Raw genomic sequence first — 14,606 nt, 5'->3', positions numbered from 1 at the left:
GGGTTTTTTTTTAAGCAATATGATCTTAGGGTTTTAGGATCCTTAGCCTTTAGCGATCAACCCGAGCTCTAAAACTCAAGATTACATCTGAAACCTAATTTTCCTTTTTAAAACAGACACTTAAAACCATCAAATAAATAAGATGAATTACCAATTTAAGATTTGACTTTTTAACTCTTCCTACTCCCTATAACTTTGTTATGGGGTAGATAACAATATATAAGATAATGATAACTAATAATCAAGAGTTACCAAGAATCACTAGTATCAGGTAATAACCTATCGTATCATTCCCTAAACTAACTCACAAGGATAGGGTAAAAACAAAACTGATAAATTGTAACTGAACTAATAATTAATCTCATTGTTATAATGTTTTATTCATTGTTACTATGAGTTTCTAGCCTTTAGGTTTTCATGTTTTAGGCCCTAAGTTGGCTTTTAGCCTCTCATGGGGGTGATGTCACAATCACAATCCATAAAATAATAAAATTTCATGATTTGAATAAAAATAAACTAAAAAAAATATACTTAATAAAGAATAAAATAAACAAACCAAAGTTCTTGTCTTCTTCTGCCTCTAATGTCAAACTCTTTGGAAAAAAAAATACAAGATGCCTAAAACCTAGAAGAGAGTTTATATAGTATTATCAATGACCTAACATGTGTCACACTCTCATTGGTCACTTATTATAAGGAAAAGTCATAAACAATGAAAAACTTCAAAAATTACGAGTTCTAAATAAGTACAAAATGTTTTGAATTTGATGGAGACATTTGGAACTTGTTTCGACGTGTCTTGGGGCTTAAAATTAATCATCAGTGGCTGAGTTCGAAATTTGGGTGAGTTCCAAATCAATTTCAAACTCATAAGTGGAAGGGAAAAGCTCAATTCAAAATTATAATAATGAGTTAGAAATTCAAAGGGAATTTCGAACTCACCCATTGCCCATGCAAAAACTCCATGTTTTTAAGTTTGAAATGTGTGCCTCTTGCTTGAAATAGGTAGTAGGATTCGAACTTAGCCTCTATCAAAAGTTTCCTTGCATTCCTTTGAGTTTTAAATGGCCAAAAACCATTTTAAATTCAAGTTGTCAATTTCGAACTCAGCTTTCTTCTCTGACCAGTTTGCTTCAAATGCACATAACTTCCTCATTTTAGCTCCAATTCATGTACTATTTAAAGTGTTGGATTCTTGACTTCCAAATCTTCAAACCGATATATATCTTGACCAAAATGGACTTCAAAAAGTACTCCAAATATCACTTCAAATTCAAAGTATATGTTGTGACCAGATTTTGAGTTCCAAATTTCCATTCAAACTTGATGAATCTTGCTTTATGCCTCATTGTCCATATTTGTGTGTCTTCTTTCTTACTTTATAATGATAAATCCTCATCTCACAAACTCATTACATCCTCATAATGAATTTCCTCAAACTCCATGAGTCTTGACTTGCTCAATTCCTCATTTAACCCATTGATCTTTTAAAATCTAATGTGGCTTCAAATGTACATAACTTCCTCACAATACTTTAAAATCTATTTATAGGTTTCTAACCTTGGGAGCTAAGAAAACCAAAAAGTAGCCTCAACCGATTGAGCTGAGGGTTGACCGGTTCACTAGTCGTTAAAACATTTAATGTTTGACAGCTGATTGTTATCTTCGATCGGATCTCGATCGGACGTCAACCAGGAAGGCAAATACCTCAATCGAGAAAGAAAGACTATTGGAAGAGAGAGAGAGAGAGAGAGAGAAAGAGTGCTTTTTGCACTCCTCGACCGGACCTCGACCGAGAAGAGGGAACCGGTCGACCGGTACCCTTAGCCGGTTGGCCAGTGTTCACCATTTTTTGCCCGAAAACCTTTTTTTTTTTTTTGTTCTTTTCTCTTCTAACACTTAGGCAAGGTCTTTAGGTAAAGTTATATGCCAATTTTGAAGTAATTTTCCTAAGGTTCATTTGATAAAACTCAGGTTTTGATAAAACTATAACTTTAAAGAATAAACCGAGTTTTTGAAATATGCATGAAATGATATGTAAAACCTAAGTGCATCCATGCATTCATCTTACATATGTTTCCTATGATTAAAAGTCTTCCAAAGGTCTTGATCTTGTATCCATTTGGTTCTTTGATGAAATTCCAAATTAACATGTAAAATTCTTTATAATTCAAACCAATTAGTAACTTAATCATGATTTGTTATCATCAAAACCTGATTAGGAGAACCCTTGGGCTAACAAAAATCTTATGATACTAAACTTCTTTGATATGTTTGCTTATAAATACCTTATTATAACTCTTCTAGGGTAAGATATCTTAATTTTTTAGAGAGGGCTTCATTGAGGAAAAGCCTAATGAGCCACAAAGATTCAAACATTGGATCTTGGGTTGAAGACTTTCATCCTTTTAGTAAGGTTGAAACATATTCACTAGATCAATCAGAGGTTGCTACATCGTGAGCGTGGATCAAGTTGTAGGTATTGGAGAATAAATCTTTAAGGTAAAACGATCAGATAAATCTGTGTAACTTGATATCATATTGTAGATTTATATTAATGGTTTTAGATCTCGTGGTTTTTTATCTCCATAGTTAGTGTGAGAGTTTTCCATGTAAAAATCGTGCCTCATTGCATATCTTTATTATCTTACTTACATTGCCTATTGTTGAAAGAATTGATTATCCCTAACTACTCGTAAGGAAAAAATTAGGTATAATATATAAATATTTATTTAGAATTTTTAATTACACTAGTTCACCCTCCTTCCTTCCCCTTTAGGTGTTACCTTACTAGATCAATTGGTGTCAAAATATGATAAAAAAACAAATTTTTATTACTCTTGTAGGATAAAAATCAATTTTTTTTATTGATCTTATAAGAAAAAAAATTGAATTTTTATTGATCTTGTAAGTTTAGTATGGAACAATAAAAAATTGGGGTTCCTCTAAATAGTCCACCTAACTTCAATGGGAATAATTATCCTTATTGGAAAGACCAAATGAAATTTTTTCTTAAAATGCAAGGTCAATAGGTATGGAATTCAATGGAATATAGATGAGGACTCTCATTAGAACTTTCTTCCTTTTATTCTGAATAAAGTGATATTGTTGATTCATATTTTAACCTTGGAGAACCTATTCTAGATTCAAAGGTAGTAAGAAAAATTTTGAGATCTCTCTTAGAGAGATTTAAACCTAAAGTTACTGCCATAGAGGAGAGTAAGAACATTGATTCAATGAGAATTAATTTGATGAACTTGTTAGCTCCATACAAACATATGAGATGACCCTACCTAATTCTCAAAAGCTTAAAGATTTTGACTTTAAACTTTTGAGAGAGGAAAAAGATACTGAAATGTGATACGATATAACTAGGGATGAATTGGCTCATATAGCTAAAAAAAATAAAAAATGTCATGAAATTTAATAGAAAATTTTACGAAAATCAAGAATCTAGAAAAAGAAAAAGACCTAAAGATAAATCCTCTAAATAAAATGATAAAGGTTCCTCCAAAGGTAAGAAAATTAAATGCTTTAACTATGGTGGTAAAGGAGAGTTTGCTACTGATTGTCCTAACCCCAAATATATCAAAAAGTCTATGCAGGCTACATGGTGTGACACTAATTTTGAAGAAAGTGGTTTCATAACTTCCAAAGATGCAAGGTATGACCATGATGACTTTTTAGCTTCTATTGCATCTATGAAATCTATGCATGATAGTGATGTTGATGATGAAATCACTGATGATTAAAAAAAAAAAATTGTTTTTCTAAATAGTCTTGTTGTTGAGCATGAAAAAATAATTAAGAATTATTTAAGAGACCATGATATTCTTGAAGTTCATAAAACCAAGATTGATGTGCTAAAAGAAGAGATGACTAATTTTCTTGAAAAAAAATTAGATTTCTTGAGTCTAAAATTATTCTCTTCTTGAGAAATATAATGGTTTCACTTAAGAGATGAAAAGTAATAAGTCCTTATCCATGAATGAGATCTTTCACCTTGGAAAAAGTGCTTAATGAAATACTTGATAAATGCAAAACCCATGGTGACAAAAGAGGTTTGGGGTACAACAAAGATGAAACTTCTTCTTGTGGGAAAAACAACTTTTGTAAAGGGAAAAAAAAAGAAACTCCTAACAAAGTAGCTTCTCCTAGCACTCCATCGCTATGCACACACTACAAGAGAATAAGACATACTCAATATAAGTGCTACACTAAGTTCCTAGAGAGATTTGAATCTCAAATAAGTAGGCTAATGAATGACTTTAATTCCCTTAAAAATAACATCTTGAATAATGGGAAAAGGAATAAACCTAATCAAAAGCCTAGAAATCACCAAAGCCCCTCTAAGTTATTATTGGGGAATCACAAATCATACAAAATGATTATAACAACTAATCATCTAGACAATAAATACGTTAGAATCTCATGTTAAATTTGTAGGATAATAATATTGGAAGACATACCTGAATCCATTAAGATTATGTATTTGGGTCTTATCTTCCACGTTTGAAACGAGTATTGCAGCCTTAAAATCACTCATTGATGAGATGTGAATAATAAACAATTTTTCTATCTCCTCTTATTTAGACAGGGACCATAACCTTATTTATACCCCTTATCATTTTTATTTTATTTATTGGCCCATCATTAATAAATAAAATAGAATTGGTTTCTACACATTGCAAAGCCCATATAGTCCATATATATAGAGATGCTTTAAAGGCCCATCATTTACTTAATTGATCACATTTAATTAGGCCCAACTATAAGATAGTTTAATGTACAATGTGTTAATATATAGGCCCATAATTACCAAAATATCCAACAATCTCCCACTTGGGCCACATATGTCATTAAACAATTAAACATTACAAAATGAGCTCAATATTTGCTATCTTAATTGTAAGTATCTCAAAACAATTTGGCCCATTAATTATACCAATATAGAATCAAAGCAATCTTCGTTACATGTTTAGTAACTAAATCCATCAACGATCACCACATTAATACAATCAATGACATAGATTAAGTATGGATGTGAAGTATGGAAATTTCATGTAATGTGATCCCATATCATGCCTATTTCCAATTGGTTCAACTTTATAACTCAAAAGACTTTATTAGCATTTAATTTCATTTTTCTAGGGTTTTTGCTACAAAATGGGCATGTACCATTGCTAGAAAAAAAAAAGTAAAAATAATAAAAGGTACTTCAAGTATAGTACTAGAAACATTTAAAAAAATATATATTGATGATAAAATTTTATCTTGACTTCTTTGAAGGCAACACGGAGTTCTGGAGAATCCTTGACAGAATTAAGATGACAAACAATTCCCCAAATCATATGCAATCGATCAATGATCTTCTTCGAAGGATGTACCAACTTGGGCCATGATGGTTCCAATTTTCTCTCCAATTATACCAAATCACCCTCTTGTAACCAAATAGTCAAAAAAGTTCTTTGTCTTCTTTGAAAAATGAATAGAATAAATTCAACAATTCTAACCTAAATAGCTATCTTAACTAAAGTTAATTATATAATTTCATAGTTCTAAAAGGCACAAGATGTACTTAAAGTGCAAAACTCACCTATAACTTAGACGCAAGGTGCAACTTAAGACACGAGGTGTAACTAAAGGCCTGCACTAAGTAAAGTAAAACATGACCTATGATGCATATTAATTTTATAAAATATGAAAAAATCTTATCCAATCAATAAAAAAATTTCAGATTTCAAACATTTAAATGAAACATTTGACAAAAAAAAAATTATATAAATTTCAATATAGAATTACAAAGTTCAAGAATAAAAATGTTTAAAAATGAAAAGTAAAATGACAAGATGTACCTCTTCAAAGTGCGCATATTGATAAGTCAAATGCTATAACTAGAGAGTAGTTGAGCATTAGGCCTAAAAGAGCCTTTTAAAATTGTATATGATTTCATATTTCTAACACCCATGAGTGAAGAGAGATTACAAATCGTAGCACTTTCCATCAAACCAAAAACTATTAAAAAAAATTATAAATTTTAAAGTCGATTATGAAAAGTAGAGAAAAAACTAATATGAAAAAAAGAAGTTATTTTTATTATTATTTGAATAATCTTCAACTATTTGATTCTTTCCTAGACAATACTAAAGAAAGTACAAAAATCAAGATAATGTCAAGTTGAAAAGCAACATACGAGTTGGTTCAATAGCTCACGAACCCCAGGGACGATGGGATGAGCCTTGATTGCATCATATGGAGGGAATTGGAAGTCTTGCAACAAAGGGTTGACTAGGGGACTTGATTCCACATGGGCCATTGATGATTTGTCAATAGGAAATTGGAAAACGTCAAAAGAATCAAATTCCCTATGCCCCTTTATTTATAATCTTACCTTATGCCTATATATTTTAGGCAACCACCATTTTTTTATGCTCTCATTAATATTAATATACAAATTTTAAGATCGACTATGAACCCTTCTAGGATGTTAGAATTTTCCTCAAAATTTGAAGAAAAGTTATACAAATACTCATTTCCAACAACATAGCTAGTAATTTCTAAGATTATTCTGAAAGTCCCTAAAGACAAAATTATCCACACTGTATGAATACAAAGTTTAGTTGTTTGTCTTTTTATTTATTTTTCTTATTTTCTTCTTTGAGTAATCCTCCATTATAAGAAAATGTTGGTTCAAGAAGAAATATTAGTAATAATATGATTGAATTTTATGTTTGAGGCATCTAAAAGCAGTTTATATATATATATTCTTTTTTTTTTTGAAAATATAAATGTTTGATTAAGAAAAATGAAAATTGTTTTTAAATATTGAAAATGGGAAAAGCCTGTTTGGTTGTAAATTTTTATTTTTACAAAAAAAAAAAATTGAAAATTCAAAGTTTTTCATATCGATATTGAAAATAGGAGATTGAATCTATTGTGAAAATTCAAAGCAGTCCTAATCCATCCACCATTCTTATTTCTAATTTTTAAATTTTTTTATAGTTTCGTATGATTTCTTTTTTCCTTTATGATGAGTGCTTTGATTGATGAGACTCACCACTATTTTATCTTTTCACTTATTTATTTTATATATTTATCTCAATATTTATAAAATATTACAACTTCATTTTTTATATATATATTTTTAGCAATTTTTGAATAAATTTATATTTATTTATTTAACACACATAAAATTTTAAAAAAACTTCTCTTAAAAATAAATTATAAAAATATAAAAAATTATTTATTTATAAATATAACCTTTTTTGTAATATAATACTACAATTAAAAATTTGAAAAATAGGAAAAAAAAATTAACAAGGCTAGATGGGGCATGGATGGACATCAAAATCCTCAAACCGACATGACCTATCCCAAACTCAGTGAAGATAATAATAATAATCCAAACTCATTTGTTGTTGATAAATAATAATTATAATAGAGACTTTTTTTTTAAAAAAAAAAAAAAAGACAAAAGGGTAATTTTGATATTTTCTAGTCAATAAATCAAATACCCTTTAGAACAATTATATAGAAAGTTAAAAAATGGGGAATGAAATCAGTATAAATAGGCTTCATCCAAATTACATTGAAGTAAAAGCCTTTAAAGTATTCTCATTATTTTAATTGAGAAGGTACATATTGAATTTACACTTTGTGAAATTTAATATTAAATTTCATGTTTTTATTTTTTTATATTATTTGTTGCATAAATTATAAATTTTTTTTAAAGTTATTATCATTAAATATTAAAAAAATATCAAAATAATAATTAAAAAAATGGAATATGCCATCTATATATTCTTTGTAATAAGAAAGTCTAAATTATATTATGTTCTAATAGGAAAATATGACAATTATTTGAAATGTATAATAATGAAAAATTATAAGTATAAATTCTACCTAAAAAATTCATTTCCTACCAAGAATATTATATCTTAATAGGAAAATATAATAAAATTAATTGAATATATAACTTAATAGGAAAATATAATGAAACTATATTTGGTGTATATCTAGTAAGGGGAAATTGTAATTATAAATTTCGTATAAAAAAATTAATTACTTAATTATTAGAGATACATAATAATAAAATACCATTTACAAAGAATATTATATAATAATAGGAAAATATATATAAAAAAATATATAGGTATATCTATATTAATTTCTTAATTATTAGAAGTACATAATACAAAAGTCCTAATATATGAATACAATAGATAAATAGCTGATTTAATTTAACAAATACTATTTTTTTTTTTTATCTGAATGTTTCGTTTCATATAGTGTTTCTATTCTTTGCATTCTAATCAAACATATTATTATTTTAAGGCTATGTTTGGTTACTAGAAAATATGGGAGAAAATGTAAGAAAAAAAAAATAGAGAGGAAAAGTAGAAAAAAATGAAGGAAAATAAAAAAAATAGATTTAAAATCAATAAATTATTTTATACGCTATTTCAAATCATTTCACTTATTTTTTCTCTTCTATGTAAAGATTAAATAATTTTAAATAAATTTCTATCTAATTTTAATTGCATTTGATTTTCTTTTCTATTTTCTATGTTAAAACCAAACATATGAAAATCATTTTTCTTTTAAGTTATGTTTAGTTCCTAAAAAGTATTAAGGAAAGAAAAAAAATGTTAAGAAAAATAATTTTCTCATGTTTGATTGTCTTAAAGAAAATAATATATAACTAAGATTAATTAAAAATTTATATATTTTCAAATAATTTAATCTTTATATTGGAAAGTGAAAATAAGTAAAATGAGTTTGAACTAGCATGTAAAAATAATTTATTATTTTAAATCCATTATTATTTTTCCACGTTTTTTTTCCTTTCATTTTTCCTTTCAATTTTCTTTTCCTCGCATTTTCCTTTATATTTTTAGGGAACCAAACATAGCTTTAACATTTTTTTTTCTTTCCTTAATATTTTTTCAAAACCAAACATAGCCTAATTGTTTGCGCTTCAATTAACTCAGTCAACCCTTAATAATAGAAATACTTTTCCTTGATTAAAGTTAATGGCATATGATTATGTAAGGATGTTGAGTTTGCTTTTAGCCATTACTGTGGTGAATAGTCTTGCATTTGCAATACTAGGAAAATGATAGTATTTTCACTTGATATTGTTTGCTTCAGTGGGATGTTCTAATCTCGTTTGGGAAAGCTTGTGGTATTTGGTGCCTAAGTTGGATATTTTGATCTAATTTGGGAAAGTTTCTTGTTTCCTCTAAAGTCAAAATTATGATTTTGGTTAGTAATAAAATTATTATTATTATTATTAATTCGGTTTTAATAAAAGGTGCTATGTGGTTATGGTAACATTTATTGTTTATCATTGTCTATAACAACAAATAAAAAAGTTAAAAGCTATCCTCAATGAAGACAAAGGAATCACTTACACTGTGGGCTCAAGACTCAGCCCACAAAATGGTTGGATGGGTGTGGGCCTTGTCATAATAAGATAGGGCCTACCATCTGAAGGCATTTTATCCAGTGAACTCTTTCATTCTTCCAAAATGAGGAGGTTAATTTGAATCGTTGGGTTCGTTTAGAACCGTCCGATTCCACCGGGTCATCGGTCCGACAGTTGGTTCAGACAGTTTGTGATCGATTCAATAGTTAAACGGTTCAATAGAGTGAATCGGACCGAACATGTGACCGGTCAACGGTTGAACCGATTGAACCGGCCAGTCCGGTCCCGTTTTTAAAACATTGTAAAAAACTACCAAAAACTGCAAGTAATGACTTTTTTGTTATTATTGGAGCATAACCAGTCACCACTCCCCACTTCTGTTCTCTGTCTACTTCAAAGGCTTGAAGAGCACTATACCTTTCCTAATGTGGAGAAACCGTAGAAAGGTGGCCAGGTGAAGTTGGGTGTAAGTTATTATCATGCTATTCGTCTTCGGAACAGACTCTCATCTTCCTCTTCCTCTATGATCACCTCTTCATCTCTTATCTCTTACACTTACAATGAAGTTGCTAACCATCTTCATCTTCCTCAACAACATAGCAAGTGATGTTTTCAACTTTTTCGTTTTTTTAACTTGGTTTTTTAGAAAAAAGAAGAAGAAGAAAAAAGCCATTATTTTAAATGACCAAATAAATAAGAAACTACTTAATAGAGCAATAATTTAGTAAATAAATAATTTGACTTATTCTTCCTAAAATACCCTTTACTATATTGGAAATTTGTCCCATTCTCAACCTTACTTTTCCATATTTTTTATTCTTTAATATGCATGAGATATGGGTGAGCTGTAATGCCTACAATTAGGTCAACGAGTTATAAGTTAGTCCTGTATGATGGGATATGTTCGGGTCTCCATAGAATGGAATTGACAGAAAATTAAAGCCAAACCAATGAAGGAAAGAATCAAAGGGTTGCAAGGTATGGTTGAATTTATAAATATACGTTTGAAATTGAAAAAGTGACCTTACATGCTAGTCTTTTATGAACCGGTTACACGTCCCAGCTATCAAGCTATCCTTGGAACATCAGAACCCTCATCTTGACATGGTTTTAAAATACTTTATTATTATTTTCAAGCTTTACCATAACCTAGTATTTTGTTCTTGCCCTCTGGGCTACTAAAATGAAGTACAGACCACATGTAACTCCAAGGCCAAACTTATGCAATATCATTTATCATGTGCACCACAGAAAACGTCTCATTTTACAAATATCAGTACAGTCAAGAAATGAGTTTATCATTACGCGACATCTCACATGATTGTCATTTTGAAGAACTCAGGAAGATCAGGAATATATGAAGTACTTTGCAAACACCAACATAAGATGAGGTATTCTTGCAAGTTGGTCTGTAAAGATGTTCACTCATAGAGTCTTATCACGTCCTGTTTCTAAGTATATATCAAACCCTTCCTAAGCAACTGAGGTGGCGGATTCTGCGAAACCCACTTGGGAAATCACCTTGCCGGCAGTTTGTAAAGATTTGGTCCCATAGAATTTCCACCATTTTTAACTTACTCCCATAGTTTTGATGGTGACATGCTTTTTTAACTTATCTTTATTTTTTATGTTGATGCGCACTTGAGAGATATTCGGGATCACCTCACCAGATATAAAGACATGAAGAGGAGTCTTCTTTCTCACCCTCCATCTCCTGCCTCTCTTACACGATGACTCTAAGCCTGTTTATCCTCTTCCTCATCGTCACCCCACTCTTTGCACTTCCCACCATTGAATCCTACACCCCCATCCACCCCATGGCTGAACTTGACCCAAATATCGTATCCCCTCCGCACACCCCGATCCACCCTATGGCTGAACCTGCCCCAAAGATCGTACCTCCGTACACCCCGATCCACCCCATGGCTGAACCAGCCCCAAAGAAGGTATCCCCTCCGCACACCCCCATCCATCCCATGGCTGAACCAGCCCCAAAGATGGTATCCCCTCCTCACACTCCTATGCACCCCGCCGTTGATATGCTGCCGCCCAGCCTTTGAAATGCTGCCGGCCCGCCGTTGATATGCTGCCAGCCCGCAGTTGATATGCTGCTGCCACTAGGGGATATTGTAGTAAATAAGAATGGTGGCTGTATCTTTTATCTATGAATGAAAAATTTTATTTTCGTTACGTTAATGTGTCAATTTCTGATCATATAATATGACATTAATGTAGAATTTTACTTCCCACGAAAAAAATTCTAGTAAGTGTTTGTCTCGAATGTTAACAAATAGGGATTTGGTCTTTGGACCGGAACGGAACTACCAGCCTGAAGGTCAAAGGGCCATCCGATGGTTCTGCCCTTGGTTCTAATATATATGCTATGGACGCAAAGGTTTGAAGAGCCTGAAAAAAATACTGCAAGTGTCCCAGCCGCTTCAAAGGCTTGTGACAGGGCGCAAAAAGGCACAACCGAAGTGAAATGCTTATGCTTAAGCCACCCACTACTCCGGTCTATGAGTTGGACAGTTCTGCCTCCTCAAAGAATCATCCTTCATTTCACTAATTCGGATTAACATCGACCTAAAATTGATTAGATAGGTTCACATTGTTCTAAACGAAATAGGAAAGTTTGGCAGTTCAAGGAGCTACGGTTATTACAAGCTTATAGTTTCATACCTGTAGCAGGAGATACCATAGTGACTTGGCTTTGGGCTGGTTTCTCCGTGGACAATGCCACCTTAAATCGTTTTCTTAGTCTTTGTCATTCACTTTTAGTAGAAGCCACCTAAGGGTCATCTTTTGCTGATTTAAGTGAATCTTTCTTGAAATAGGCCTTTTCATAACTTAGAACGGACTCATCGAAAGTGCGAGATGAACTAATCGGAGCGGGGACCGCTAAATGCCAAACACGGTACGATATACTCCTCAAGAGCCTGCCCAAACCAATCCATTCGATCCTGCTTGAGTAGCAGCTTCCCCCGTTCCATGCATGGCCTGAGCCAATTGCATTGAAAGGTGGCCTTATTCTGGGATCGCTGCTGGAGGAAGGAAAGTTGCATGCAAGTACTAAAAATTAAATAATTTATGTAATTTTTATCATTATCCAAATATATAATTAAATATATCATTATTCATATACTATTCCAATAAAAATAATATTGTAAGATATTAAGATATGAATTTCTTCTATATCACTTCATTCCCTTATTCATTTCAATTTTTTCGAAATCAAAATTTTTTTGAGAACACCAAAAAGGATGTTTCAATTTTTTCAATTTTTTTTAAACTTAGCTAGCTTTCTAGAAAATAAAAAAAAAATAAAAATTGCCCAAATATGTCTTCGGACCAAATAAATACAAAACTATTTAATAGAGGAATAATCTAGTACATAAATAATTTAATTCTTTTATTAAAAGGAATAATATATATTAAAAAATATGGAAAGAGTTAGAAAAATATGAAAATGTTAATATATAAGTTATATATAATTGTTTTTTGAAACTTGAGGAGGGCATGTGCCGTTTAGATATCTAGAACAATACAAAGGTAGAAAACAATATCTTACTACCCTATTTAGTTTTGATAAAACCAATATTTTAAAAGAAAGATTCATATTGACCAACATCACTTGTAAACTTTTGCTAACCATTACACTCTCATATTGAATCGAAATGCCACCAAACATCAATCATAATACAAAAATACCATGGAATGAATCCTTTTCAACCTATCAGAAGCTTAGAGCTTGTTTGGACCACACTACCTATTACCCTTAAATTACTATTGGTAATAAATTGTATGTTAAGCTCTAAATAATCAATAGAGATTTTGCAAGCAACTATTTACTATTTCAAATACAATTTTTGAAAGAGCAAAATAACAACTTTTGTATTGTCAAGTGAAATTTACAAACTTTTGTCTCCCTTGGGAGGCTTTTAGACTTCCATTTCTTAGCAATCCTTGAGGAGGACACGTCGCAGGGAGAGCATTCTTTGAAGGTGGTTTTGAGAGAGCTGTAGGAGGCCTCTCGGGGGGGACACGTAGCAAGGGGATATTCTCTCCTGCTGGTGACCATTTTAGGCAGAGGATTGTTAGAGATGGTGAGAGTGAGGTGTTTTGGGGCAGAGGAGAGAGTGTTGGGAGGCAAGAAAAGTTGACAGAGAGTAGAGGAGGCTGGAAGGAAGTAAGGTAACAGAGAGCAAGGAGGACGGGAGGGAGAAGCAGAGAACTAGTGGGAGATTTATCTGGTCTTGAGGAGGAAACAAGGGAGTTCTCCTGGAAAAGGAGGTCTTCCAGGTAAGGCCACTATGAGCTTCGTATTTTCCCATTTTCAAATTGTTCTATTTCATCTTCTGCTGGCTTTTGAGCATTATGCTGTTGATTGGTTTGGAAATCGAGAGTTCCTTGATTACTTTGGTTGAATCTGATTGTTTGCATATATTGCTCTGTTTTGGTTCCTTTCTGGATTCTTTGATTTCCCCCGTACATGGCCGGATTCATCATTGAGCTGGGTATTTGATAGTCATATTTTTGCTCTCAACTGGTCTCACCCGTGTCTAGCCATTGACACCCATGGAATGGAGCTAGGTTTAACAATTTCTGTTTCTTTTGTGTATGCTCTGTTTCTATTTTTACTCTCTTCTGTGTTTTTTTTTTTGTTTTGGTGTGGTCGGGGTGTTGAGTGATAGAGATAATTCTAGTAACAAAAGCAGCAGCATCTCTGGAAGATATTATTCTGATGCACCCAAAGGAGATTCCAAAGAAAATTCTGGTCCAATAAGAATCCCTCAAAAGGCATGATCATTGTATATATCCTTTCCAATTACTATAGGCTAGACTTTTCTATAGAAACATTTTTGTTTTTGCCATATACCCCAAGTCAATACTCATGTATATTTAAACACAATATCAATAAGAATTTTCCATATACCCCAAGTCAATACTCATGTATATTTGAACACAATATCAATAAGAATTTTCCATATACCCCAAGTCAATACTCATGTATATTTGAACACAATATCAATAAGAATTTTTTGTGAGTGCTTTTCCTGTTTATCCCCACGGCCCTTTTCATCCCTTCTTCTTATGGTACCAGAGCCTTCCTACTAATGCACCAAAAACCAACCATGGCTGGCTGGCTCATCAGTTTCTTCTCCCATCATTTCAACAGCTT

The 14,606-nt window shown here is 31.6% G+C and overlaps 1 protein-coding gene across 1 annotated transcript; it reads left to right on the top strand.

The window, feature by feature from the left end:
* The first annotated feature begins 11,157 nt into the window (after positions 1–11,157).
* LOC104882629 (36.4 kDa proline-rich protein) lies at positions 11,158–11,487 on the top strand. Its single transcript, XM_010666692.1, has one exon. The coding sequence runs from the start codon at positions 11,158–11,160 to the stop codon at positions 11,485–11,487; it is 330 nt and encodes a 109-aa protein (XP_010664994.1).
* The last annotated feature ends 3,119 nt before the right edge of the window (positions 11,488–14,606 follow it).

The sequence above is a fragment of the Vitis vinifera genome, chromosome 18 (assembly GCF_030704535.1).
Source record: "Vitis vinifera cultivar Pinot Noir 40024 chromosome 18, ASM3070453v1".
Classification (NCBI taxonomy): Eukaryota; Viridiplantae; Streptophyta; class Magnoliopsida; order Vitales; family Vitaceae; genus Vitis; species Vitis vinifera.
The sequence above is the reverse complement of the archived record's forward strand: the minus strand, read 5'-3'. Positions and strand labels throughout refer to the sequence as shown.